Source organism: Trachemys scripta, chromosome 6, assembly GCF_013100865.1.
Source record: "Trachemys scripta elegans isolate TJP31775 chromosome 6, CAS_Tse_1.0, whole genome shotgun sequence".
Classification (NCBI taxonomy): Eukaryota; Metazoa; Chordata; order Testudines; family Emydidae; genus Trachemys; species Trachemys scripta.
In genome coordinates, this window is record NC_048303.1 from 10,606,184 (window position 1) to 10,633,608 (window position 27,425).

General features: G+C 45.0%; 1 protein-coding gene across 1 annotated transcript in view; it reads left to right on the top strand.

Moving 5' to 3' along the window:
- Positions 1-27,425, top strand: part of RNF165 (ring finger protein 165) — a 112,467-nt gene that overhangs the window by 77,910 nt on the left and 7,132 nt on the right. Inside the window, exons 2-5 of the mRNA XM_034774296.1 lie at positions 8,287-8,596; positions 13,794-13,919; positions 24,288-24,417; positions 26,280-26,384. Of these exons, the coding sequence (XP_034630187.1) occupies positions 8,287-8,596; positions 13,794-13,919; positions 24,288-24,417; positions 26,280-26,384 (671 nt within the window). The remainder of the gene's footprint in view (positions 1-8,286; positions 8,597-13,793; positions 13,920-24,287; positions 24,418-26,279; positions 26,385-27,425) is intronic.

Genomic DNA, 27,425 nt, shown 5'->3' on the forward strand with positions numbered 1-27,425 from the left:
GGAAGGGGGGTTTCTGTCACTGTAGGCAACCCACCTCCCTACGTGGCAGTAGCTAGCGCAAAGGAAACAGTCTTCTGTCGACCACGTGCATTTACGCTGGGGGTTAGCCTGACCTAGCTATGGGCTCAGAGGTGTGAATTTCACACCCCTGACTGCCAGAGCTATAGTCACCTAACTTTTAAGCACAGACCAGGCCTCAGTTGGCAGCAAGCTGGGGCGTCAATCTACCCCGCACTGGCGTGCCCCGCATTAAGTGTCTGTGTGGACCATGCTGCCAGGCACAAAAAATTCCCTCGTGCCCTTTGATCTGCCCTGCTTTGAAATGGGGTAGATCAAAGCACCCTAGGAGCCTTTTGGTGTGTGGCAGCAGACACTTAATGCGGGGCACGCTAGTGCAGGGTAGAGTGACACCCCAGCTTGCTGCAAACTGACTGTTTGCTTAGACAAGCCTGAGGCTACTGCTATAACCACAGGACCTTCCTTCCTCTCTGTTAATCATTTGGACAAGCTGTTAGACGCAGGGCAATTTTCCTGAGCCATCCCAAACCTTTGTGTTTTGTCCATTCTCCATCAGCCAGAGCTAGCACAGGGCGAAATTGCCTCATTGGCTTTCATGCAGTCACACAGGCGTAACTCAGCGCAGGATGTCGCCTGCCATCTGACGTTGGGACGGGTTAGGTAGGACACGTTGAGGACTTTGTGACAAGCACTGAGTCAGTGCAGAATGACTGGGAGACGGAATGTGATCAATCACAAAGGGACAGCCAGGAAATGAAGGGGAGAAGATAGAGAATCAAACCATTATGCTGCCAAGCGACATACCGGCAGGAGAATTTTATGCAAGCCTAGCCCCTGAGATTGCCGATCCTCCCGGTGCTCAGCCTTTATCAGCTCAGTGGGAACTGGTTTCTCTGGCTGAGTTGTGATATGTTATCTCCTCCGCTGACACAGCAGCTGGGTATTGTTTTCAGGAGGGTCCCTCTCTGGGCTGCTGATCCAATATCCCTTCAAGTTACTATTTAAATATCATGGTCTGATGGGAAAGTACAGGTAAGCAGCACAAGGAGAAAATGGATATTGAGAGAGAGAGATAGAGAGAGCACAAAATAAATCATTAATAATCCGGAACCTCAGGGAAGAGCTAGAAGTTCCAATTTAGGGAGGCACATAAATAAACTGGACACATTGAGGGGTTGCCCTGGTGGCTTTTGAATCCACCTCGCTGGTAGAGAAAGGAGGGGCAAGTGCTGTTTTTCCAGATTTGCTTGGGGTCAAAAGCCCTCATCTGGAACAGCAGCAGCACTTCATCACTCGCAGGGCCGGCTCTAGGCACCAGCAAAACAAGCTGGTGCTTGGGGCGGCACATTTTTAGGGGCGGCATGGCCGGCGCCAGAATGCCGCCCCTGCTACCCCTAAAAATGTGCCCCGGCCGCCCTAGCTCACCTCCGCTGCTGCTGCCATGGCGCGCGAGACAGCTGATTCGTGCGCCACGGCGGTTCGGGGTCTCCCCCTCCCTCCCAGGCTCTCAAACCTGGGAGGGAGGGGGAGATCCCGAGCGGCTGTTTCGCGCGCCGCTGCTCCCCCTCCGTTCCAGGCTTGAGCGCCTGGGAGGGAGGGGGAGCAGCGGCGCCAGTGCCGCGGCCACTCGGAGTCTCCCCCCCTCCCTCCCAGGCTCTCAAACCTGGGATGGAGGGGGAGATCCCGAGCGGCCGCAGCGCGGCGCCGCTTCTCCCCCTGCCTCCCTCCCTCCTAGGTTTGAGAGCCTGGGGGGAGGAGGCAGGGTTGGTGATTTGGGGAAGGGGCAGAGTTGAGGCGGGGCTGGGGGTGGGATAATTAAAGAACGGGGTGGGGGGGGGAATTGTTTTTGCTTGGGGCGGCAAAAATCCTAGAGCCGGCCCTGATCACTTGGTGGTCGAAGTGTGCGCGTTCCCATGCTAACACTCTTTCTTTCCCTGTTCGTCTGGAGAGTGGAGAATAAGGATCTGATCCAAAGGCCATTGAAGTCAGTGGGAGTCTTTGAATTGGCTTTGGAGCAGGCCCTAAGAAAACAGCTATTAATGCAGAGACCAGTCCTTTGAGCTATTAGCTTCTCACTGGTAAGCTCTCTGCTTACCTGTCCGGAGATCAAAGTGCATTAATGGAAAAATAAAGTCGATTGTGGTTGGTCCAGTCAGGGGCTCAGATCTCCCGTTCACATGGAGATCGAAACTTGGGGCCCTCTGTGACTTGACAAAGGGAGTATCTGAATCTCCATCTCCCCTCTTTAATCCTAGAACTACATTGCCTTTTTGCAAATTCCTGCTGCAGGCAGGTTATGCAGAGCCTGGCACAGGAATGATGCAATTAGTGGCTTTTGAATGTGCTGTGCACATTTCCAGCGTCATCATCTTTGCTGCAGAAATGTCCTACAAACTCAAGAGCTGCTCTGGAAAGTGAAAGTGGCACCCTGGCCATCATTACAGGGAGAACAAACACTGAGCCAGTGTGGTGTCTCTGGACAGATCTTTAGTTATGGATTTCTCTCTGCTGTGCCACATATTACTGTCTAAACAAAGGACTGTTGAAATAAATGGATCAAGTTCTCATTTGACCCAGAATCTCTCATGGGCAGTGACTTTATGTTCCAATACAAATCTGACCTGGGACTGAAATATGGGCTGAGCAAAAAGAAAAGAATAAATGTTACTGGAGTAAATACCATAGGGCTTAATATATGGAGATATACCTATCTCAAAGAACTGGAAGGGACCTTGAAAGGTCATTAAGTCCAGCCCCCTGCCTTCACTAGCAGGACCAAGTACTGATTTTTGCCCCAGATCCCTAAGTGGCCCCTCAAGGATTGAACTCACAGCTATGGGTTTAGCAGGCTAATGTGCAAACCACTGAGCTATCCCTCCCTCCCAATCAGGTGCACTTTACCCTGAGAAATCTTTCATTAAATTCAGTAAAGGCATGGTTCTGCAAGGCCAGATTCTGATCTCAGTTACATCGGGGTAAATCCAGGATAATTCTGTTCCATTGATGTCAGCGGAGGTACTATGGGTTTACCCTAGTTAAGAGATTTCATCCTGTGTGATTTTCAGCAACTATTTGCAATTTATGATGTGTGGTTGGTCAGTTGCATTGCACTGGTGTTGTTTCTGCTTCTGTCTGGATGACCACAACAGAAAGAGAGAGGTGACAGAGATTTCAAGATGGCTGTGCTACGACTTCCTTTGAAACCATAGGCCTGCAGATGTATTTCACAAAGATTCTGTCTTTCCTGAGACATCCTCACAACCACACGCACCGCTTGTAGGAAAGGAATAAAAAAAAAAGTCACGAATTCTGTCAAAGCAAGTTTGTGGCTTTTATCTTAACGAATGATCCCGCACACAGCTAGCCAATATTGGCCCAGGTCTAATGGAGAGTATCTTCTTCAGAGATGAAAATGCATAGTGTAATATTCTGCCCCAGAATAGTGTGAAACTTTTGTAATGGAGCCCCCAAGCTGTGGACAAATCATTCAGTTTCATTAGACTCCCAATGTGTGAATGTCTTCATTCAACCATTTCCAGTGAGTGAGCTCATCAGAACCTGTGTACGATCGGGTTATACACGGAATTGTTCAAAAGTTGGTGGTTTGTGTGTTCAATCAGTTGTTTTAGGGTATGTCTCTGCTTGGAGCTAACACACTAGAGTACTCGTGTAGCCTCGGGAGCACAGGCAGCAGCGAGCGGTGGCAGGTGCTTGTGCCGAGTTACATACCCATGGTGTTCAGGCAGGTTTGTTATCAGAGGAGCTAGCTTTGCTGCTCACCTGTTGACCTGCTCACCTTCCCAGTTACACTCCTGCTTTTAGTGTACTAGCTCGCAGAGAGCTATCACTAGTATGTCTACACACGCTGGGAATCCCAATCCCAGCTCCGAGTGTAGACGTCCCCTTAGTTTCAATCGGCCTGTGTTTATGGCCTTCCTCTCCACTAGAAATCACCAGCTTGTGACTTGGTTTCAGGACAAATTCATGCAAAACCACAAATTTCAAAGATATCCTCTGTATAATTCTTCCACCTCTTCTGACTTTTAGAGGCACCCCAATGAATAGATGGCCAAACTGCTTTGCCTTTGTCTGACCTAAGATGGCCCCAAAACACAGCCCTGGCCTATGAGCACCCTGCTTTCTAGGGAGTTTGGAGCCACTTCTCAGCTTTGCACATTAGGCTGAACTTCACTGTGTATTCAAAGCACCATGCTAATTGTTGGCGCCCAGTACAATAAATAATACACTTCCAGTTCGAGACCATAATGTCGTCCCAAGTTCACTCCAAACTGGACCCTGCTTCTCTCAAGCGGCTTCCAAATCTGGTCAGAGATTTGAGTTTGTAAGAAAACTTCAACTTGGGTAAATTTCCTGTGTTTTTTGGCTTCGTTGTGGGCATTGTTCTAGTTGCAGGGTTGTGTTTTGTGCAGTCCAATATATAGTAAGTACGTAATGAACAAAGCATTTGAAAGCAACCTCCACTTGTCTCCAATGTGTGTGCTGTTTAGCATGCTGTCTGTCTCCAGGCTGCGTGCTGTAGGAAGTAGATTAACTGACTCTCTCTCAGAGGAGTTCTGAAAGGAGAGTTTTGTCCAGAAAGAATGGTGATTGTATTTTCAAGAGATAAGTGGGTGTCTATTTATTTAAATGCCTCTTGAGAAGCAATCCTATTTCATGCACAAATGGGGTGTGGATGGCTGGTGGTGGAGTGTATGATGCTAATGACTTGCAGTAAGAAGTGATCTTGATCCAGTGGTCAATGGTGCATTATATGCATGGCTCCATGTTGAGCGTGTTTGGAGATGCACCATCCTAGAGGGAGTTCTTGAAGGAACGCTGGGCCTCAGGGAGCAGAATTTCTCCTAGAGTGCCCAGCGCATTGTGATCACTGATACACTCCATCAGAGGGAGCAGTATATTACACCATCAACTATGGCTCCACCTTCAGACCTTTCTGCACCCAAGGGGTCACAGACGGAGAAATCCCTGTGCTCTACTGATCACAGGGACTGTATTGCCTGATGTATGCAGATGGGGGGCGGGGGCGGGGCTCGGTGTGCAATCACTATACATCCACGCAAGGGCTAGTCTCAGTGTGGTGCATAATGAAATCTGTCTTGATAAGGGAGAAAAGTTAGAGTGGAGAGTTGTAAAGAATTGTAGTGAGGTACTGCGCGCCCTTAATTCGTAACGGACTCTTTTGCCAAAGGGATGCTGATTCATTACCTCGGTCCTAATTGTGGCTCTGCCAGTAGGTTTCTGTGTGGCCCTGGGCAAGTCACTTAACTTCCATATGCCTCATTTTACCTGTCTATAAAGTGAATCTGATACTGTCAAACCCAAGCATTAAAATATGAGTCAAGCCCTAAAAACCATGAAATTGTTTAAAGATCATGAAACTTTTTTTAAAAAACTGATAAATCTGGGGTTCTTTTTCTTTCCTTTTTGGGTGCTGAGCCGTTTGGGTGTAGTTGAGTCACATTCTGAAGGTTTTAAGATGAGATTTTCGTGAAATAACTTGACTCCAGGAGCCAGGTCTTGACAAAAACAGTCATTGGGTTGAGGGGAAAATTTGGGTAAACAGAGTTTTAACCCATGTCTCATTTGGGACATATGGAGTTCAGCTTACCCATTTCTTTTTATACCACTATGGCACAGAAGAAAAATACGAAATATCATGAGATTCGTAAGAGTTGGCAACAGGGATAATACCACCTACCTACACGGGGGTGTTGTGAGGCCAGATTCATGTAATGTTTGAGACACTCTAAAGGAAAGCACCACAGAAGTGCAAATGATTACTTTTGTCTCTGATACTTATATGGCCCCCAGTACAGTAGTGTCTGAGCATCTCACAATATTTAATGCGCTTATGCTTACAAAACCACTGGTAGGGAAATGCTATTATCCCCATTTTACAGATGAGGACTGAGACAAAGAGAAACTTAGGGCTTGTCCCACATGGAACTTCAGTGTGAGGCAAACCAGAGCATGAATTTACCGTGCACTAGTTTGCCATGCAGTAATGTCCTATGGGGCACAGTATGCTAAAGGTTCTGTAGTGAATTCTGACCTACTCCCGTTTGGTGACAGCCAGGGCACTGTAGATTAACACTCTGGCTTGCTGTGCACTAACATCCCATGTAGACATGCTCTGAATGACTTGCTCAAGGTAAAATACTGTGACTGGTTGGATCACAGAAAACCCCTTGGGAACTGCCAACTGATGTGCTGAGACTACCCCGGAGCCTGTTTCCCCTGGCAGCTTGGGACTTCAGTGCCCTGCCTGTTTTGAGCCAGACACGCTAGCCTGCTACAAACCCAGGCCCAGGTCTAAACCATGTCCCCTAAATGCTGCAGGCTTCACTGAAAACAGCTTAAGAAGTGTTCCTGTGTCTAACACTCAGCTGCCCAGCTCCCAAGTGGGTCCAAACCCCAAATAAATCCTTTTTACCCTGTATAAAGTGTATACAAGATAAACTCATAAATTGTTCGTCCTCTATAACACTGATAGATATGCACAGCTGCCCCCCCCCCAGGTATTAATACATACTCTGGGTTAATTAATAAGTAAAAAGTGATTTTATTAAATACAAAAAGTAGGATTTAAGTGGTTCCAAGTAATAACAGACAGAACAAAGTGAATTACCAAGCAAAATAAAATAAAACACACAAGTCTATGCCTAATACAGTAAGAAAACTGAATACAGATAAAACCTCACTCTCAGATGTTTCAATAAACTTCTATCACAGACTGGACGCCTTCCTAGTCCGGGCACAATCCTTTCCCCTGGTACAGCCCTTGTTCCAGCTCAGGTGATAGCTAGGGGATTTCTCATGATTGCAGCCCCCTTTGTTCTGTTCCACCCCCTTATATAGCTTTGGCACAAGGCGGGAATCTTTTGTCTCTTTGGGTCCCCACCCCTCCTTCTAAATGGAAAAGCACCAGGTTTAAGATGAATTTCAGTACCAGGTGAAATGGTCACCCTTCCTGTGAGACCCCCAGCTTTCATTCTTCCTGACCTGACTCACAGGAAGGCCTGCAAGCAAACAGAGCCATCCACAGTCAATTGTCCTGGTTGATGGGAACCATCAAGATTCCAAACCACCATTAATGGCCCCCACTTTGCATAATTACAATAGGCCCTCAGAGTTATATTTCATATTTCTAGTTTCAGATACAAGAGTGATACATTTATACAAATAGGATGACCGCACTCAGTAGACTATAAGCTTTGTAATGATACCTTACAAGAGACCTTTTGCTTGAAGCATATTTTAGTTACATTATATTCACACTCATCAGCATATTTTCATAAAATCATATAGAGTGCAATGTCACAGGGAAGTCTGTGGTAGAGAAGGGAATTGAACTCGTGGGGTCTGTCTGCGTGAGAGGGACACGGGCCTCTAGCAGGTAGCACCTGGTTTATTGTTAGTTTAGGAAAGATCTTGCAGATGTTACCGAAAGGCTATATGAGAACCAGGCCTCCCAAGATGAAACAAACAAAGCTGGATGTCTTTGATATACGGTTTCACTTGGGCCGAACAAAAGAGATGGCCTTAGGCTTAGAGGATAAGAGATTCTACATTTTCGGCTTTGATCTGTACCGGAAGATTTATTCTAATAAACCTCTGAGATTTATTACAAACACTCATCTTGTAGTATGATACACACTGAGAATAAGTACTTTGTATGATGATATTGCTGTCTTTTAATTTCCTACATGAGGATGTTTTTTCAGTGGGTGTGTAGCATGCATGTTCCATCCCTAGTATGCCAGCCAAGATGGCCTCTGTTATGAATGCAAAAGTTCTGAGGAAATAGGTATTTATGTGCTCAATCAGCCCACTGGCCCATGTAATCCAGGATCTTGTCTCAGCTAGCAGCCAATGCAAGAGGCTTCAGAAAAAAGTGTAAATCTTCCACCCTGGACAATGATGGCATTGGGGGACACGTAACATTTCTTCCTCACTCTTGGGAGTTTGTGGCTGGCTTGTGTGCGAAAGCAGGAAGGTTTATATGCTTTAAAGATTTCATGTCTGGTTCAATGCTGCTACCCAGCTTGTGCACACGTAATGCAACTGCTGGCTTTTGTGGAGGCATGTTTGGAAATGTGGTCACAGGCATACAGATGACTTTGATCATTAATTCGAAGAGATGGAAGACATCTATGAGGCTTTGTTCCTGATGGGGTATTCTAAAGGAAGTCCTATTGCCTTTGTGGCGGTATTTGCATATTTGATAGACTTGCTTTTCTTTTGCAGGTGCTCCTTTTCAAAGGTCTCAGCACCCTCATGCTACCTCCTGCCGGCACTTCCATCTGGGCCCCCAACCTCAGATCTCAGCTGACTTCCCTCTCCCTCACCCTGTCCAGCCACAGCCAGGGCTGAACCCTCACATGGCGACAGCTCACCAGCATAACGGCCCACTACACCAGCCCCTACCACCTCTGCCAGCCCTGCCGTTTCAGGATGTGACAGGACCCTCCTTCCTACCTCAGGCGCTACACCAGCAATACCTCCTCCAGCAGCAGCTCCTCGAGGCCCAGCACCGCAGGCTCATGCCTCATCCCAGGTGAGTGACCTTTCCACCAAGAAATAGGGCAGCCAGCTGCAAGCCCTGAACTAACCCACCCCAGCCAGCCCATGGCGCTCAAGGGTGATGTCTCTTCTTACATTCGAGACATAACAATACAAGCTCAGCCCTAGGGTAGCTGGGGCTGACAACAGTGTCATCAATGGGGCTCACACACATTTAAATCAGGGCTGAGTTTGGCTTCAAGTCCTGTTCATGGAGCGCAGTAAAACAAAGCTGATGTCAAAGTTGACTTGTTGGATGTCAAAGAACATTCTACACACATCTGACCTGCTGGAGGGGATAGATACCCCGGCCTGATTTTCAGATGCAGAAGTCCATGAGACCGTCTGAGGTTAGAATGGAGGGATGCCCCTGTCCTCTTAGGGTCTGAAAAGTGGTTCTGAACAAATGATATCCTGGCAGGGCCGGCTCCAGGCACCAGCGGAGGAACCACGTGCCTGGGGCGGCACATGCTAAGGGGCAGCATTCCATCCAATCTTGGGGCGGCACAGTTTGAGCGGCTTTTTTTTTCTTTTCTTTTTTTTTGCTTCGGCAGTTCGGGTGGCAGTTCGAGCGGCTTTTTTGTTTTGTTTGGGGTGGCAAAAATGGTAGAGCCGGCCCTGAATCCTGGGGCCCCGTCTTTCACTCACTTCCTATGACATTTGGTTTCTAACTGCCCTTGCCACAGATTCAGCCAGCACCAAAGCTGTCTGTGGGTCTTTCAGGGTGAGGTATCATCAAGAGGAAGAGAGTCTGCAGAGCAGATTTTCAACTTCTGTTGCACCTATGCAATTGCAGTACAACCACCTAGATAGAATGGGATATGTAGCTGCTCAGCTCTTCTGAAAATAAGCCACTAGTTTTTTTTTTCCAACTTAAAAAAAGTTCCAGTGAGAGTGGAGCTCACAGCTGTGACTATGTATGAAAAAATCATTGAGTGATTCCTTACAGAAAACACCTGACTGATGTGCCCATAAAGCTCAGAAAACTCAGCTGCATGAAGGAAACTCATTAAGAATATAAAATATATATATATGTACGTTTAGTGGTGGGTCCTAACAGCACATGGGAGATCAGAATAGGTGAAAGGTACACAAAGGTAATGGGGAAAACATTTGGCTTCTTAATTATAAGACTAGTTGGGGACATGAATTTAAAAGTACTAAGACAGAGTCTTCTCTCGCACTAGTGTAACTCACCTGAAGTCATTGGAAGTACTGGTGTAGATGGCAGGAGAATCAGTTTTAAAACTGTACATAACATAATCTATACTGGGCAACAGAGAACATGGGTAGTTTGTATGAGATATATAAATGTTTGCAGGAGGTTTCACAACCATATAGGAGACTTTATCACATATTCTGGGTCTGTTCACTTATATGTGAATATTATGGAAAGGCAGAGGATCATTGTGACAGTGTACCCCATAAGGCTTTATGGGGAGGGGGTGCTTATAAATGTATGTATGACATAACTGGAATATGTTTTATGCTGCCTGTGCCATGTAACATATCTCCGTAAGGGTTGTGATCTACTATATCTATTCATCCTATTTGTACGTATATATCATTTTCTACTCAAGCTTAAGAATATGTGGTGTATGCTTGCATGATTTCTAAGTAAGCTTTGTGAGGCATTTGGTCAGCTTCTTTAGGAAGGAATTTGCCAGGTTAAGTACCTGATCAGGAGACACTTAGGGAACAATGCATCTTGGAATGCTCCAATCCACATGAGAAGTCTTCCTGGAGACATGCAAGATGCCATGTGGACAATGCAAAGACTGAGTCATGCAGGGGCATGTGACTTGCCCAGGTGACTCCAAAACTCCATCTTGGAGCTGGGCTTTGCAGAGGAGGGAGGTCCCCACCCACAAGAGAGAGTCTACTTAAACCTGTGGGAGACCCCTCCATTTTGTCTTCAGCTGGCTAAAGAAGGAGCCTCTCCACCCCCCCCCAGGATACTTGAAGGAGACTGAAACAAAGGACAGTAACTACAGGGGGTGTGAGTGATTGCTGGACCCAGGCTAAAAGGAGATTAGCCTGTAGAAGGGAGCATTCTGGAACTGGTGAGGAAAGTATCTGTATTCAGTTTGTTTAGGCATAGATCTGCGCATTTTGTTTTATTTTGCTTGTGACTTACTTTGTTCTGTCTGTTACTACCTTGAACCACTTAAATCCTACTGTCTGTATTTAATAAAATCGCTTTTTATTTAGTAATTTACTCAGAGTATGTATTAATACCTGGGGGAGCAAACAACTGTGCATATCTCTCTATCAGTGTTATAGAGGGCGAACAATTTATGAGTTTGCCCTGCATAAACTTTAAACTTTATGCAGGGTAAAACGGATTTATCTGGGTTTAGACCCCATTGGGAGTTGGGCATCTGAGTGCTAAAGACAAGCACGCTACTGCGAGCTGTTTTCAGGTAAACTTGCAGCTTTGGGACAGGAGATTCAGACCCTGGATCTGTGTGTGAAGCCAAACAGGAGTGTCTGGCTCAGCTAGACAGGGTGCTGGAGTCCTGAGCTGGCAGGGAAAACAGGAGCAGGGGCAGTCTTTGCACATCGGGTGGCAGCTCCCAAGGGGGTTTCTGTGATCCAACCCGTCACAATCATCATTCTGGATGCAGGCTTGATGCTATAATCCAGATGAATGCAGAGTAAATGATGCTTCTGATTTGAAGAACATTTTGTCCAGGAAGGCAACTTGGCTTCACACTGGATGGATGACTGCAAAGAGAATAATTTTAATTCAGCAGAGATGGAAACTGACGTCAGGCCTTACCCTGACTGCATTTCTTGAGAGAGTGGTTTGTATAAAATATAGGACGGGGAGACCTATTTGAAAACATATGGAAACCATTTGTGGGTTATACTAATGGATCAAGAATTAAAGCATGAAACTTTGCAATAATGCTGTGTTTGGAAGGATTGCTGCAGAGTGAAGGTTCCTCCTTTCCATATGTTTTCCTTGTTAAAGGTGTTTTCTTATTCTCTTCTTGTGCTTGTTTTGTTTTGCATGGGTCAGTTCTTTAAGTGGGTGTAATGATCAGTAGTAAATATATTTGTGGCTAGGTTAATGATGATATGTTTATTACTTAGTCGTATACTGCACTTTTCTGAAACCATCCAGTGCAGTTCTACAACAAAATGTCCTCAGACGATCAGATCAGTGGTACAATGGGTTGTTGACTTTGTGGTCAAGGGCTCCTGGGGGATTCACAAATCAGATAATAGGTTCACAACCCCTATGCCTTTCTCACAATGTTACATGGGTGATGCCAGCTATATGGGAGGGAGATCTCAGGGGGTCCCAGTATGGAAAAGATCAAGAAGTGCTCATCTAGTCCAGCATCCTGTTCAGGGAAACAGCTAGTACCAGAGGAAACTGCAAGAATCTCTGTTGCTGGCAGCTGTGGAATAGCCTGTTTACAGGGAAAGTTTCTTTCAAACCCTTAATAAGGAGAATCTGGTTTATGTCTTGCAGCGTGTGGGTTCTATTGTGACTCTGTGAAAAATGGAACCTATTTACTCAGCAGATTAACTCCATTTGGGCCATATCCAGAGTTCTTTACTTAGATTTACTCAGTCTTTGCTCAGGCAAACTGCCATCAGTATCAATCTATGCAGTGTAGTTGTACCTCACTCACCCCATCAGCGTCAATGGGAGTTTGACTACGTAACAACTGAGCACACAGGTTTGACCCTTTGTATGTTCAGAGCCTCGTCTGCGTACTTTAGGTCTTGTTTACACACGGTTTTTGTCTCTCTCTAACGATATCAGTGTAGAAACCGATATTGTTAAAGCAGAGCAACCCCATAGTGTGGATGCATTTAAAGTAGTCAAGAGCTGTGAGTAGACCAGCCCTTAGACACTGCTTGTACTACCTCCTTCTTCTCTTAGCCCTGCAAAGACAAAACAACTAAAGGAGAGCAAGCTGGGGTCTATTCTGGCAAATCATCAAGAGAAGCAATATCATAAAATTCCAGGATTGTTATTCTGAAGCCTAGAATGTCAGAGTCAGTGTGAAGTGATGGATACAGCTACAAACATGGTTGAGAGGTCTTTTTTGTTTAGACTGTCACCAGGTTGAATCGTCACTGGAATTCACAGTCTGTTACCGTCCGATTTTTAAGTGTTCAGCCATTTTGACTTTACAAACTCCACCCCTGGGATGTACAGCTACAATAAGGCATATATCTATGCATTGCCTGGAGTCCTAGACCACTGTGATATCAGAGATAACTCAACCAATCACTGCCAGCTTTACTTAGGGTTGCCAACCCTCCAGGATTTTCCTGATGTCTCCAGGAATGAAAGATTAATCTTTAATTAAAGATTGTGTCATCCGATGAAACCTCCAGGAATACCTCCAACCAAAGTTGGCAACCCTATTTACAGCTAATTTGCATGCCACAATTTCATTGGCTGTATGAAGGAGACTGCACAGATGGTGGATTGTTTGGCCCAACTGCCACACTCAGCTGCTACTACCTGTTGACTAAATTCCAGGGGCAGGGCCAAAGTCTTCTCCTAGTTACCATTTGTGGAGACTCCTGTGGAACCCCATTCATAACAACAGGTTAGTAAGTTGAATGTGGAGACAAGGGTGGATACACAGGGTATAACTGGGTGCTGAATTAGGCTTGCAGATTCTGTATTATGATTGACTTACCCATAGCCTGTAAGTGTATCTTTTGACTTACAGCTTTGAGGCTGTTTGTGGTGCTGATGCTCAAAAATAACTTACTTTTGTTTTTGCTTGTAAACGGAGTAAGTTTGGATAAAGTGCTGGAAAGGGACTGAGGTGACCTGGATTCTACTCCTGGCTCTGCCACTGACCTGCCATGTGAACTTGGGCAAGTCCCATCACCGCTCTGCCTCTGCTGCCCGTTCCTCTCATCCCTTGCGTGTCTTGTCTGTCACCCCTTAAAAGTGTGACCATTTCTATTGCTGCTGTTTTCTTGCCTTATTTACTATTGTGCTTAGGGTGTGATATAAAAATAAAATTCCACAGAAGAGCAATATCTTTCCCCCCTCTATTTTAAAGAAAGGAAGGAAGATGTGTTTGGCGAGGGAGCTCTAGGTACACAATGTTTTACCTAGCAACCTGCCCATATCTTACCCCTCTGACAGCATTTGGCCATGTCCTTCTCACCTCTAAACACGCTTGCCCTTCTCCTCACCCCTGCAGGCGGACTCAGGAGCGCATGTCTGTTCAACCTCATCGGTTACACCCAGGCTTTGACTTCGGCCACCAACTGCAAACTCCTCAACCCATGGGGCCCCAGCCCAGGTATCTAGCTGAAGGCACAGACTGGTAAGTCTTTCATTTCCCCTGGTGTTTTGGATGAGGCATAAAACCAAAGCCATAAGCAACCGTGGTCATTAAAGATCATGGCCCCTGGGTATTATGGGAAAATGTTTATAATGTGACTCACTATAATAAATTAATGATAATGTTCCCATGACACTTTTCACAATATGATAAAACTTTGCACTTGTATAGCAAGTAGGGGCGTTAACCCCAGAGGCCCAACCAGACCCCAGCTCGGGTAATTACATTTCCCTATTTATATGCCGCCTGCAGTTTTAGTTACATCTAGTGGGTCAGATTTTCTGCTGCATACAGTACATGCTGGGTGCAGCAGACTGTCCTGGAGCCAGTTACAGCATCTCGATTCTCTGCCTGAGCCTCTAGTCAAACTAGAGCAGACTGGAGGCTGCTCTCAATGGTCCTAGCTGTCTCTAGTTCCCTACTGCATTGTGTTCTGGGATTCCTCTCTTCGTGGTCTGCACTGGAGGGCCTATGGAGAGGGAAGGATAGAGGCCAGCAGAGCTAAGGGGCATTGAGCTAGAGAATCTAGCCCAGAAATTCTTCACTTCTGCTCCTAAATGGTGGTTTAAAGTTGCCATGTGCTGTTAAACAGCTGCCACGCTCCACTGCAGAAGTGGCTGCAATTCAATGACTGTGGGTGTCAATACGATAGCACATAATGGAATTTCTGTTGTTTTTGTTTCAGTTTCCTTTTTTTAAGAACGAAGGAAATGACACACAAAACTATGTCAGCGGCACATTATGAACGTGGCAAAGTCAGGCACCCAAAAGTTGGGAAATGCCAGAATTAAGATTGCACGTCTTAATTTTATCCCCTTGTGCGTACGCATTACGAGACAGTCTTTAGTGACGTGATCACTTACTATTTATTCAGCAGGACTCCTGCCTCGTTCAGTGCACGGGAGGGTGATGCTCTGGGGATGAATCAGGGCTGTGTAGGGAAGAAGGCTGTAATCTGTAGAACCCCTATGACTTTGGTTACAGCAGTTGGAAGGTGTGTATCTATTGTGTGCCTGGGAGACTGCAGGTCTAAGCTTGCCCACGACTAAAGGCAACACCCACCCCAGCGGGAGGGGCCAGTGGTCCCAGGCCACAAGTAAATGCAGGGGACAGTAAATGAAAAAAACAGGGTGGGAGTGCAGGTCATAGGACAAAACTCCGGTGTCCAGAAGAGGACACTGAGCAGAGAGCCCCAGACAGTACCCACTGCTCCTCAAAGGCATCCAGGGAGTCAGTGGATGCTGCCCAGAGGAACTCTGCCCAGAGGTGTGATTGGATAAGGGACTGGAAATAGAAGAAAAGCTGCCGATAGCACCTGGGATTCCCAGGTGGTCTCTCATCCAAGTACTAGCCAGACCCAGGGTTAGTTTAGCTTCTGAGATCAGACAAGATCAGGTGCGTTCTATCTATTACAGCCTTGGAAGGTGTGTAGTGGATGAGGCAGGGACTGCAGGAAGAGAAAGGCGGATCTCTTGGTTAAGGCAGTTGAATGCTGCCCAGGAGAGCTGGATTCTGTCCTTGCCTCTGTCACCGTGTTATTGTGCAGTGGGAGGCAATTCATTTAAACCAAACTTTTCACAGGAATTGTGTGTTCCTCATTTTCTGGGTTCCTGATTTGAGAGCCTGGAGTCTGATTTGTGGAAGTGCTGAATACTCACAGCTGAAACTGAAGTCAAGGGGAGCTGTGCTTGGAACAGATACAGAGCTGTGTAATGCTAAGTCCTCTGAAACATCAGGTTCTAGATGTCTCAAATTGGGCACCCAAAACTAATAGATACTTTTGACTTTGATCTCTCTGTACCTCAGTTCCTCATCTGTAAAATGGGGACAATAGCACCCCTCATCTCCTGGGGGTGTTCTGAAAATAAAGAAATAAATTAATACTTGTGAAGCGCTTGGCTACTGTAGCAGCGAGAACGACAGAAAAGCCCACCAGGAAATTAATCATTCTATTGTCAGGACACGGTTTGAATAGTGTGCAGTGAAAAAGGCATGTGTCTACATTGAACGATGAGGGAAAAACGAATTATTGGATAGCTGCTCAATAAGTGAGCACAGTCCATTCTGCGCACTGAATGTGGTGGGGCTGCTGTAGAAAAAATAGCATGTGGTCATGTAATTAAAGACTGGATCATAATGCATATGCACAAGGGGAACAAATTAAGGTTGCATAGACAACCTGAATCCTGGCATTTCCTAATTTGTGACTTTGGAACCGTTGAAGTTCAGTATACATATGGCCTGATTCTTCTGTCTCTTTTTCTCGAGCATTCCCATTATTGAAACCAACAAGAGCAGAATTTTGGCCAAGTTTCTATGCGCTGACAAGTGCTTTAGGTTCTCTCTGGATGGAATAGCGCTCTGTGTGTGTGTGTATGTGGAGGGGGGGGGGTTATTATGCTCATTATAAAGCACCACTTAACCTCCTATTTTTGCCTTGGTTGTTCAATAATCTTATAAAACTGAAGGAGTGGCTGTCAGGAAATCATATAGTATATGTGTATATATACCTTTGGGTGACTCATCTCCCCTCAGGGTTCTTGTACTAGTCTATCCAGTGACAGATGTACAAACATTCCTGTAACGTATTAATACATCAGTGGAGACTGCGTTCACTTGAAGGCAAGGGAGTGTATTTTTACATGAAAAGGGGTTGGGTAGAATTGCTGAAAGTGATCAGATATCTCCAACAGCCACACCTTTATTAAAACATAAAACACTCCCTTTGGTCGCACAAATTGTCTTCTGAATATGCATTTAGTGAGTACAATCTAACCTGTTATCCTGGCTCTAATTCTTCAGTTATTATTTTCAAGTGAGATGAGTCCTACATCAGAGGGGTAGCCATGTTAGTCTGAATCTGTAAAAAGCTCCCAGTACTTCTGTTAGTCTCAAAGGTGCCACAGGACCCTCTGTTGCTTTTTATGAGTCCTACAGGCATTGCAACAAGATGTCAATCTATGATGTCCATGCATCAGAATGCTGTGCCGATGGTGGCTTGTGCTAGAATGTTGGTGGTGGTGGTTTTTGCTTCCCCCAGCTAGCTTGTCATATTTATTCATTTCAAAATGCTCAGAAAACGTCCAATATGGTCTGTTAGTTGGGATCCTCCTGCCTGTGAAGCAACATCATGTAGCGGGCGTGATTTTTTTTTTTTTTAAAGTTAGGTGCATAATTGTGTGATTAATTTGGTGATGCAATTATAGTGCTGCAGTTGCGTGTGTACATTGTGTAATTGTGCAGACACGTGATGTGCACTTGAGGGTGCCTTGTCATATGAATAGGACACCCATCTATCTGACTTTTCCAGTCGCATGCTGTATAACCTGAGACAATTCACTTCACCTTGGTGGGCCTGTTTCTTTTGCCATGTTTTATCTATTTTGACTGTGAGATCTTTGGGCAGGGATTGTTTCTCGGTGTGTGTTTGTACAGCTCCTAGCAGAGTGGGGCCATGATCTCATTTGGGGCCTCTAGGCACTAGAGTAATTTACATTATAATTGGTGTAGTGGGGGGAAAGGGATTTAACACTCTTGGGGTGGGCCTGTCATGAAACAGTTTGTTTGCTGTTCTCCATGTAACTCAGTCCTCTCACAACACCATGCACTATGTGGGTCTAAGGGCTCAGGGAAGGTTAGTGAGACGATTCTTTGGGATACATGCTATGACTGGGGTCCCGGGGGGGAGCCAGCTGAGATCACTCAACTGGGTGCACTGCAAAGAATGGGGCAGACAATCCCCAAAGCTGGTGGATATTCCAATACTTAGATTTACCAAGCCAGCACTAAACAGCTTCTGTTATATCTTACTGGTTATTCAGAAGTCCAAAATGCAGTTCCTTTAAAGTAACCCAGCCTCAGGCCTCCACCTAGTTACCCAAATCAGATATGATGAAGATTAATGAAAATCTTATTTCATCATATAAAAAATTCTACCAATTCCAAAGGATCGGACACATTACCAACCAGATCTTACCCAAACACACGCTTACAGCCAATTCTTATTAACTAAACTAAAATGTATTAAAAAAGAAAGAGAGAGAGTATGGTTAGAAGATCAATATACATACAGATGAGTTCAATACTTGAGGTTCAGATTCATAGCAGCGATGGTGAGCTTTATAGTTGCAAAGAGTTCTTTTAGATTTTAGTCCATAGATTATAGTCCAATATCATATTCAGGGCGGTCCAGTTAGTACTGGGATCTCAATCTTGTGGCTTAAGCTTCCCCTGCATTGAAGCATCAAGCAGATCCGAGATAAAAAAGATTGGGACCCAAGCATCTTTTATACCAGGGGTCAGCAACCTTTCAGAAGTGGTGTGCTGAGTCATCATTTATTCACTCTAATTTAAGGTTTCGCGTGCCAGTAATACATGTTAACGTTTTTAGAAGGTCTCATTCTATAAGTCTATAATATATAACTAAACTGTTGTTGTATGTAAAGTAAATAAGGTTTTAAAAATGTTTAAGAAGCTTCATTTAAAATTAAATTAAAATGCAGAACCCCCCGGACCGGTGGCCAGGACCCAGGCAGTGTGAGTGCCACTGAAAATCAGCTTGCGTGCCGCCTTCGGCACGCGTGCCATAGGTTGCCTACCCCTGTTTTATACAATTCAGGCCTTCTTTGACAGGTTAGAGTCCCTCAGGGAACAATAGGCCCTCATTTTCTACAAAAAGAAGAACAGGAGTACTTGTGGCACCTTAGAGACTAACAAATGTATTAGAGCATAAGCTTTCGTGGACTACAGCCCACTTCTTCGGATGCATTTTCTAAGCATTGTTGTTAATTATTCACACAAATTAACATAAGGCAATTGCCTGTTTTTCCACCATTCACAGGTGATTTGCTATACACTTCAAAGAGAGATGAATACAGAGATATCCCACGTTTACAGTTCATTTAAATGCTAAGATGTTCTTTTAGCTCTGAATTAACAGAATACAGCATAGACAGGGACTGTTGAGTACATTGTTGACCACTACCCGTATATAAGGAGGCAGTCCTTCTGGCACCTTAGAGACTAACAAATTTATTTGGGCATCCTTTCATGGATTTATACCTGATCCTGTATTTTTCACTTCATGCATCTGATGAAGTGGGTTCTAACCCACAACAGCTTATGCCCAAATCAATTTCTTAGTCTCTAAAGTGCCACAAGGACTCCTCGTTGTTTTTGCTGATACAGACTAACCCGGCTACCACTCTGAAACCTGTACCCATATATATGTAAATACACAAAACCACAAACATTATCTCCCCATATGTCTTTAAGGGTTGAATTTGAGTCATTCATCCTGCAGGATGTTTAACCCTGTCTGGCCATGTATCACTCATGCTGAGCTCAGGCTCTGTGCTACAAGCGAGGGGTGTGATTTCCCTGCTGGTGTATGCAGACTTGGGCTAGCACTCCTTGAGTTAGCATGAGTATAAATAGCCGGGTAGCCATGGTCGCGCTGGTAACGGAGGCCTGGCTGAGCTGTGCCGAGTACAAACCTACGTGAAACCAGCGGGTATGTACTCTGCGTGGCTCAGCTGTGCGGCCCCTCTGCTGCTGCGGCTACCGTGGCTACCTTCCTATTTATATTCTCACTAACTCGATGGGCACTAGTGCAAGTGCATGTACACGAACAAGGAAATCACACCCCGAGCTCATAGTGTAGATGGAGCCTCCGCTGACTTTCTCAGCTCCCTGCTGCAGGAGCAGAGCCCTGCTGCTTGGCCCTCCCAGCCCTAGCAGTCAGTACACGGTGGTGTGCGTTTCAAAGCACTCTATCCAAGGAAAAGAATTAGAAATCGGTGGCGGATGGTAGGCACCTAAAATGCATATTTAGACACCTGTATAATAGTGACTTTGAAAATCTGGCCACTTTTAGGTAGATGCCGAAGTCTGGATTTGGGTGCCTAACTTTGGCCATCCAAATTTGAAAATATTGATCTTAGTTTTTAAAAGAAATGAAAGCGGACGTTCTCCTTGACACTTCTAGACCCCCTAGCCAGTTGGGCCCACAGCCACAGGGAGGTAGGAAAACCTGAGATATACAGACAGGAGAGGCTTAATGGTCTCTTCTTAGACCCTGATCCTGCAAAGACATCCATGCAAACAACCTCCTGCACCAACCCCAAGTTCCAATGGCTACAGTAGAGCTAAGTATCAAAGGGGTAGCTGTGTTAGTCTGGATCTGTAAAAGCAGCAAAGAGTCCTGTGGCACCTTATAGACTAACAGACGTATAGGAGCATGAGCTTTCGTGGATGAATACCCACTTCTTCGGATGCATGTAGTGGAAATTTCCAGGGGCAGGTATAAATATGCAAGCAAGAGTGAGTAAGGCTAGAGATAACGAGGTTAGTTCAATCAGGGAGGATGAGGCCCTCTTCTAGCAGTTGAGGTGTGAACACCAAGGGAGGAGAAACTGCTTTTGTAGTTGGATAGCCATTCACAGTCTTTGTTTAATCCTGAGCTGATGGTGTCAAATTTGCAGATGAACTGGAGCTCAGCAGTTTCTCTTTGGAGTCTGGTCCTGAAGGTTTTTTTGCTGTAAGATGGCTACCTTTAAATCTGCTATTGTGTGTCCAGGGAGGTTGAAGTGTTCTCCTACAGGTTTTTGTATATTGCCATTCCTAATATCTGATTTGTGTCCATGTATCCTTTTACATAGGGACTGTCCAGTTTGGCCAATGTACATAACAGAGGGGCATTGCTGGCATGTGATGGCGTATATTACATTGGTGGATGTGCAGGTGAATGAAGCGGTGATGGTGTGGCTGATCTGGTTAGGTCCTGTGATGGTGTTGCTGGTGTAGATATGTGGGCAGAATTGGCATTGAGGTTTGTTGCATGGATTGGTTCCTGCATTAGAGTTACTATGGTGCGGTGTGTAGTTACTGGTGAGAATATGCTTCAGGTTGGCGGGTTGTCTGTGGGTGAGGACTGGCCTGCCACCCAAGGCCTGTGAAAGTGAGGGATCATTGTCCAGGATGGGTTGTAGATCACTGATGTTACGTTGGAGAGGTTTTAGCTGGGGACTGTATGTGATGGCCAGTGGAGTTCTGTTGGTTTCTTTCTTGGGCTTGTCTTGCAGTAGGAGGCTTCTGGGTACACGTCTGGCTCTGTTGATCTGTTTCCTTATTTCCTCATGTGGGTATCATAGTTTTGAGAATGCTTGGTGAAGATTTTATAGGTGTTGGTCTCTGTCTGAGGGGTTGGAGCAGATACGGTTGTATCTCAGTGCTTAGCTGTGGACAATGGATCGTGTGGTATGTCTGGGATGGAAGCTAGAGGCATGAAGGTAGGCATAGTGGTCGGTGGGTTTTCGGCATAGGGTGGTGTTAACGTGACTGTCACTTATTTGCACCGTGGTGTCTAGGAAGTGGACCTCCCGTGTAGATTGGTCCAGGCTGAGGTTGATGGTGGGGTGGAAGCTGTTGAAATCGTGGTGAAATTTTTCCAGAGTCTTCTTCCCATGGGTCCAGATGATGAAGATGTCCTCAATTTAGCGTAGGTAGAGAAGGGGCATGAGTGGACGAGAGCTGAGGAAGCGTTGTTCCAGGTCAGCCATAAAAATGTTGGCATATTGTGGGGCCATGCAGGTGCCCATAGTGGTGCCACTGGTCTGGAGGTATATATTGTCATCAAATTTGAAATAGTTGTGCGTGAAGATAAAGTCACAGAGCTCAGCAACCAGTTGTGCTGTGGCATCATCAGGTATACTGTTCCTGACAGCTTGTATTCCATCTGTGTGTGGGATGTTTGTGTAGAGAGCCTCTAGAGAGCTAGGCATCGATGCAGGATGCCATTGTAGGAATGAGGTCTTAGATTATAATAAGGTCCTTGAAAGCAAAGAGTCGTTACTTTCTCTGTATAGCATTATGCACACCTATGCCGCTATTATGTATGTCTATCATAATAACTAGCAGCAGAGCCACGAATAGACAACTGGACCACACTGCTTCTCCCTCTCTCTCTCTCACTCTGAATTCTTAATCTTCTCTTTTCCACATTAAGTATTACTGGGGCAGCTTTTAAATCTCTCCTCATATGTCAGTCTCCCGCCTGCAACACCTTGCATCCTTCTGTGGGCCTTCTTCTGGTCTGAGGCTTGGCAGCTCTGCTCCATTTGAGATCCCGCGTGACAGGAGGCATGGTACAGCCAAGCAAAGGGCAGGAATAGGCAAGAGGAATGGCAGGAGTGGGCGTTGGAGTTCTCTCCTCCCCTCGGGATGTTTCAAGCAGCAGTTCTGCCAAAGACTTCTACAGTGACTGTGTCTTCATGTCTGTCATCCGCTGCTGAGGGAAAGCAGCTTCCACAGTCACTTGAAGAAATGTTTTGATAGCTCATAACGAGCCTCAGTGCTGGCTGCTCTCTTCATCCACTTAAGGAACAGGGGAGGGATAGCTCAGTGGTTTGAGCATTGGCCTGCTAAACCCAGGGTTGTGAGCTCAATCCTTGAGGGGGCTACTTGGGGATCTGGGGCAAAATCAGTACTTAGTCCTGCTAGTGAAGGCAGGGGGCTGGACTTAATGACCTTTCAAGGTCCCTTCCAGTTCTAGAAGATAGGATATCTCCATTAATTATTATAAGGGAAAGGAAGTTTGAGGTTCTCATTAGCTTTGCTTTGGCAAGTGCTAATACCGTGGTTATCAGAGTGCCTGCTTTTGTAACTCTGATTAAGTGACCAACATTCAAAGCACTGTTTGCTATGAGATTTCTCTTGCTGGAGAGCCAAGGGATCTGTTAATTGAATTACTGATGGAGATACCGTGCTAGCTCTCTGCCCTTGGACTCCAGGAATCAAGAGGGTGGGGTTTGCCAGCACGTTTTAGCTCACAGGTTTGTGTCTGTGTGTGCGTGCACAGGAGGGGCTACCCGCTGGAGGGCTTATGGAGATCATAAATTTCTGTCTGGTGAAAGCATGAGAAATGCATTGAGACAAACTGTGTCTTTTTTCTGAGATTACAACAGTGGTGGATTCTCCATCTCTAGATGTCTCCAGATCAAGATTAGATGCTTTCTGGAAGAGATGCTTTAGCCAAACGCAAGTGGTTAGGCTCAACACAGGAGTATCTGGGTTAAATTCTTTGGCCTGTGTCACACAGGAGGTCTGACTAGATGATGATCTAATCTATGAACAGACTAGATGGTCTAATGGTCTTTTCTGGCTTTAAAATTGATGAACTTCTATCCTTATGACTCCAGCCCACTTTCTGCCCCATTCCCCTCAGATGTATTCCTTTCCCCTGCCTATATATGGCTTCCTTGTCTTTGTTTTCTTTTAATAATAATTTTGCAGTTCAGAGGCTTTGGGCACCTGACTGATTAGGGTAAGGGATGTACCATCTCGCTTTGTGCTATGAACCACTGTGCTCTCATAAGCCAAGCAATTGCAGATGAGCTTATCCCTGGGATGGTAAAACTCCAATGACTACATAAGTGCTGCAGAAAGCATTGTAGGTGGGACTCTGCGTCAGCATTGGACCATTACCTTTGTGATCTGTTCGGGGTTCTGTTCTATGGGCTGGGCCAGTTTTGAATATTATGTGAATTCCAGCTCTTGACTATGTGGTGGTGTTAAAGTTCCCACTGTCATATTTGACCAAGTCCTAGCGGTGTTCTGGCTTAATTCCAATTTGGTATTATTCTGCCTACCTAAAATTCTCCTTGTAGTTTCAGTTCTTCTCTCCCTGTGCCACTGTTGCTGTACTCTGTTAAACGGATGCTTTGTTTCACATTGGAAGTGATTGCATTTTAGTGGCGGGGGAGGCATCTCCTATGTTTGTAAAGTATATAAGCAAAGTATTATTAGTATTAATAAAAGAATAAAGTGGAACAGGCAGATTCTATAGCCAGTAGAATTACTCCAGATTTACGCTGGCGTGAGCGAAAACAAAATCTGGCCTGTTCTGAACCAGTTGATTCACATTGCCTTACCCGTCATATCCTGGGGGAGTAATAAGGCTACTAAATTTTTATTCATCCACCTATGAAGCCAGTGGGCCTATTTCTCTACTGCCTTGCACATATGCAAATCATGACTCTTGCCACCACTTTACACTACCTTGACAAGGTGTAAGTGACTTGCACAAAGAGCAAGACCGTGGAGAATCGGGCCTAGTTCCGCTCTACTGCAGTGCTGTAAATGTGGAGTAACTACCGATGTCAGTGGCATCACTCTGGATTTGCACCATTGTAGCTGAGAATGGGACCCAATGAGCTGCGTGCCCGGTATGTGAGAGCATACTATGAATTGTAATTGGCAGCGTATAAGGGCTCAGAAATAAAGTGAGGCATGTAAAAGGAAGATTGGATTTATATTTTCTGTATATATGTATTTTTGGTCTCATTCTTACAGGGATCTTAGTGTTGATGCTGGACTGACACATGCCCAGTTCCAGGTCAGGCCAGTTCCTCAGCACTATCAACATTATTTAGCTACGTCTAGAATGCACCATTTCCCCAGAAACACATCCTCAACGCAGATGGTAAGTGAAACACTTCTGCCTGGAAATGTTTTATGCATTGTCTGCCAGAAGGCAGTCAAAATAAAGGCTGTTATCTTTCCATCACCTGTCTTCTAAGAGTCCCACTTATCTCTGGCTGTGGGAGGGAGTCTGCCTGAGAGGATAAGGTTGCGTCATTGTACTCATTGGGCAGGAAAAGTAAATTGGATTAGTTCTATTACCTTCAATGGAGCTACACCGATTTTACACTAGCTGGCCCACAAAATCTAGACAGAATGGAAAAGAGATGGAACACTGTACCACTGTAGATATTAGGGTAAATTCCGCTCCCAGCTAAACCACTGTAAATCCAGATTAACTCCATTGAAGTCAATAATTGGTCCTGATGCTCATTCAGACTAAGCACTGTTTACACCATTCTGGCAATGTAAAGCAGCCTTGAAGTATATTTAAATGTAATTTAATCCCTTTGTAGTGCCAGAGTGGTGTAAAGGGACTTTAGGAGGTCAGACTAGAATCTAGATGATCATGATGGTCCCTTCTGTCCTTAAAGTCTCTGCATCTCTGAGAATCCTTCCTGCTGTATCTCCTGCCACTTAAAAGGATCCTTGACACAAATCTTTGAAGCCTATTCCTAGTAGCATTTTAAAGGAGACCAACAGCATGAAGATCACCCAGGTATTTTTTTGACGAGGTGTTACCAATACAACTCCTGCAAGTATGTTAAAATTAAACGAATTATTCACTTTTCACCATTTGTGATATTAATTGTATGAGTTCAAAAATCATCAGTCAGATCCTCCCCCCAAAAAGCTTGCTCTCAAAAACAAATGCTGTCTTGGGGCCCCTCTCCTGATTTGTGACTCTTTAAGAGAAGTCCCCATTCTCCAGTTTGTGTGTGATTGTATCAAGATGAGATTTTAATGGGGATTGGGAATCTATTATCCTCGACAACCTTTCGGCTGTTTGTTAACTTTCTGCTCTTCACTCGACACTGATGATGATCAGTTTCACTTTGGCTATGTCTACACTAGAGACTTCACAGCGGCACAGGTGTACCGCTGCAGCTGTACCCTGTAAGGTCTCCCGTGCAGCCGCTCTATGCCGATGGGAGAGACCTTTCCCATCAGCATCATTAACCCAACCCCAATGAGTGGCGGTAGCTATGTTGACAGCAGAGCATCTCCCACCAACATAGCGCCGTCCACACCAGTGCTTCTAGCAGTATAACTTATGTCGCTCAGGGGTGTGTTTTTTCACACCCCTGACTGACAAGGTTTATCGACAAAAGTGCTAGTGTAGACATAGCCTTAGTGATACTCTCCTGCTAGCAGGATGTTGTGTTTTGGATGTTGACCCACAGTGTTGCCAACCATAGCAATTTTATTGTGTCTTGTGATATTTGGTGGGGGTTTGGTCTGGCTTTTTTTTTTTTTTCTTAAAGCCCCCAGCTCCTGGAATCATGTGACTATGTGAGAATCCAAGCTTTTATTTTTTTCTTTAAAGTAAGTTTCTAGTTCTCCTGGTTTCAAAGAAAAGCTTGACAATGTGACTCAAATGCTATGTAAATGGCTAAAAACCAGAGGACAAATAAACAGAACCCGAAATGTATTGCTGATTATTTTTAAGCTGATCTCATGATTTTTGAATGCCTAGGGTTGGCAATACTGTACACAAAATAAAAAAAAATCACAATTGTATTTTTCCTGAGAGTAGATTTAATTAATAAAAACTCTATGATTTCTACGTTTTAAAAGAAATCTTCATTTTGGGCCTCCAACTAGTTGTCAGTCTGCTCGGAAGTTTTGCACTTTAAAAAGATTTGATTTGAAGTCAGGATTTCATGTGCTAATACAGGTGATTGTCTTCCCCCTCCCGCACAGGTAGTCCATGAAATCAGAAACTACCCTTATCCTCAGCTTCAGTTACTTGCTCTTCAGGGACTGAATCCAAACAGGCACACGTCTGCCGTAAGGGAAAGTTATGAAGTAGGTACCTTCTGGTTTACATGATTGTTTAACCCCTTTTTGCTTCCCCTGGAACCTGCATATGTCCTGTCATACATTTTTAAAACTGTTTGCTATAGAACAGCTGTTCCAAACTGGAATATATGTGCTAGGTCCAGGAACGCTAAATAGATGTAGTTAGGGACTTATTCAAAGCTCATTGAAGTCAATGAAAAGATTCCCATTCAGGGGGGTTTGGATCAGACTCCTAGTGGTTCACACACAAATCCAGGTGTGGGGCACAGAAGAATTGGGAGCTCACATTTTACAGGTGTACATCCAGGCAGGCTGTTTTGAAACTTTGGCCCAGTTTGTACCTTGTCTGTGAAACATACAGAGACAGTAGCACTTATCTGGCAAAATACTTGTGTCCAGATTATTTTAAAACATGTCATTTTAATATCATAGAATCATAGAATCATAGAATATCAGGGTTGGAAGGGACCTCAGGAGGTCATCTAGTCCAACCCCCTGCTCAACGCAGGACCAATTCCCAACTAAATCATCAATGTGGGTGGCAATGAAGTCCTGTGTACCAGGACTCCTGGGTCCTACTTTTGGCTCTGGCTCAATGTGTGGCCATAAACATGTCACTTAATTTCTCTGTTTCATTTTTCCTATCTGGAGATAAGACTCCACCTACTTCACAGGTGTGAATGGAGAATTAACTAATGTTTTATAAATCACTTATTTGTAGACAATGGCCTGACTGAAAACTGTTGATTCAAACACCCTGAACTTCTAAGTGTCAGAAACCCAGGTCTGGATTCTGTGGCTTGGGCCCATGTCTGTTAATTGTCATGGGATAAGGTCCTCTCATGGATTGGTACCGGGTTAAAAGATAGGAAACAAAGAGTAGGAGTAAATGGTCAGTTTTCAGAATGGAGAGAGGTAAATAGTGATGTCCCCCAGGGGTCTATACTTGGAGCAGTCTTATTCAACATATTCATAAATGAGCTGGAAAAACGGGTAAACAAGGAGGTAGCAACATTTGCAGATGATACAAAACTACTCAAGATAGTT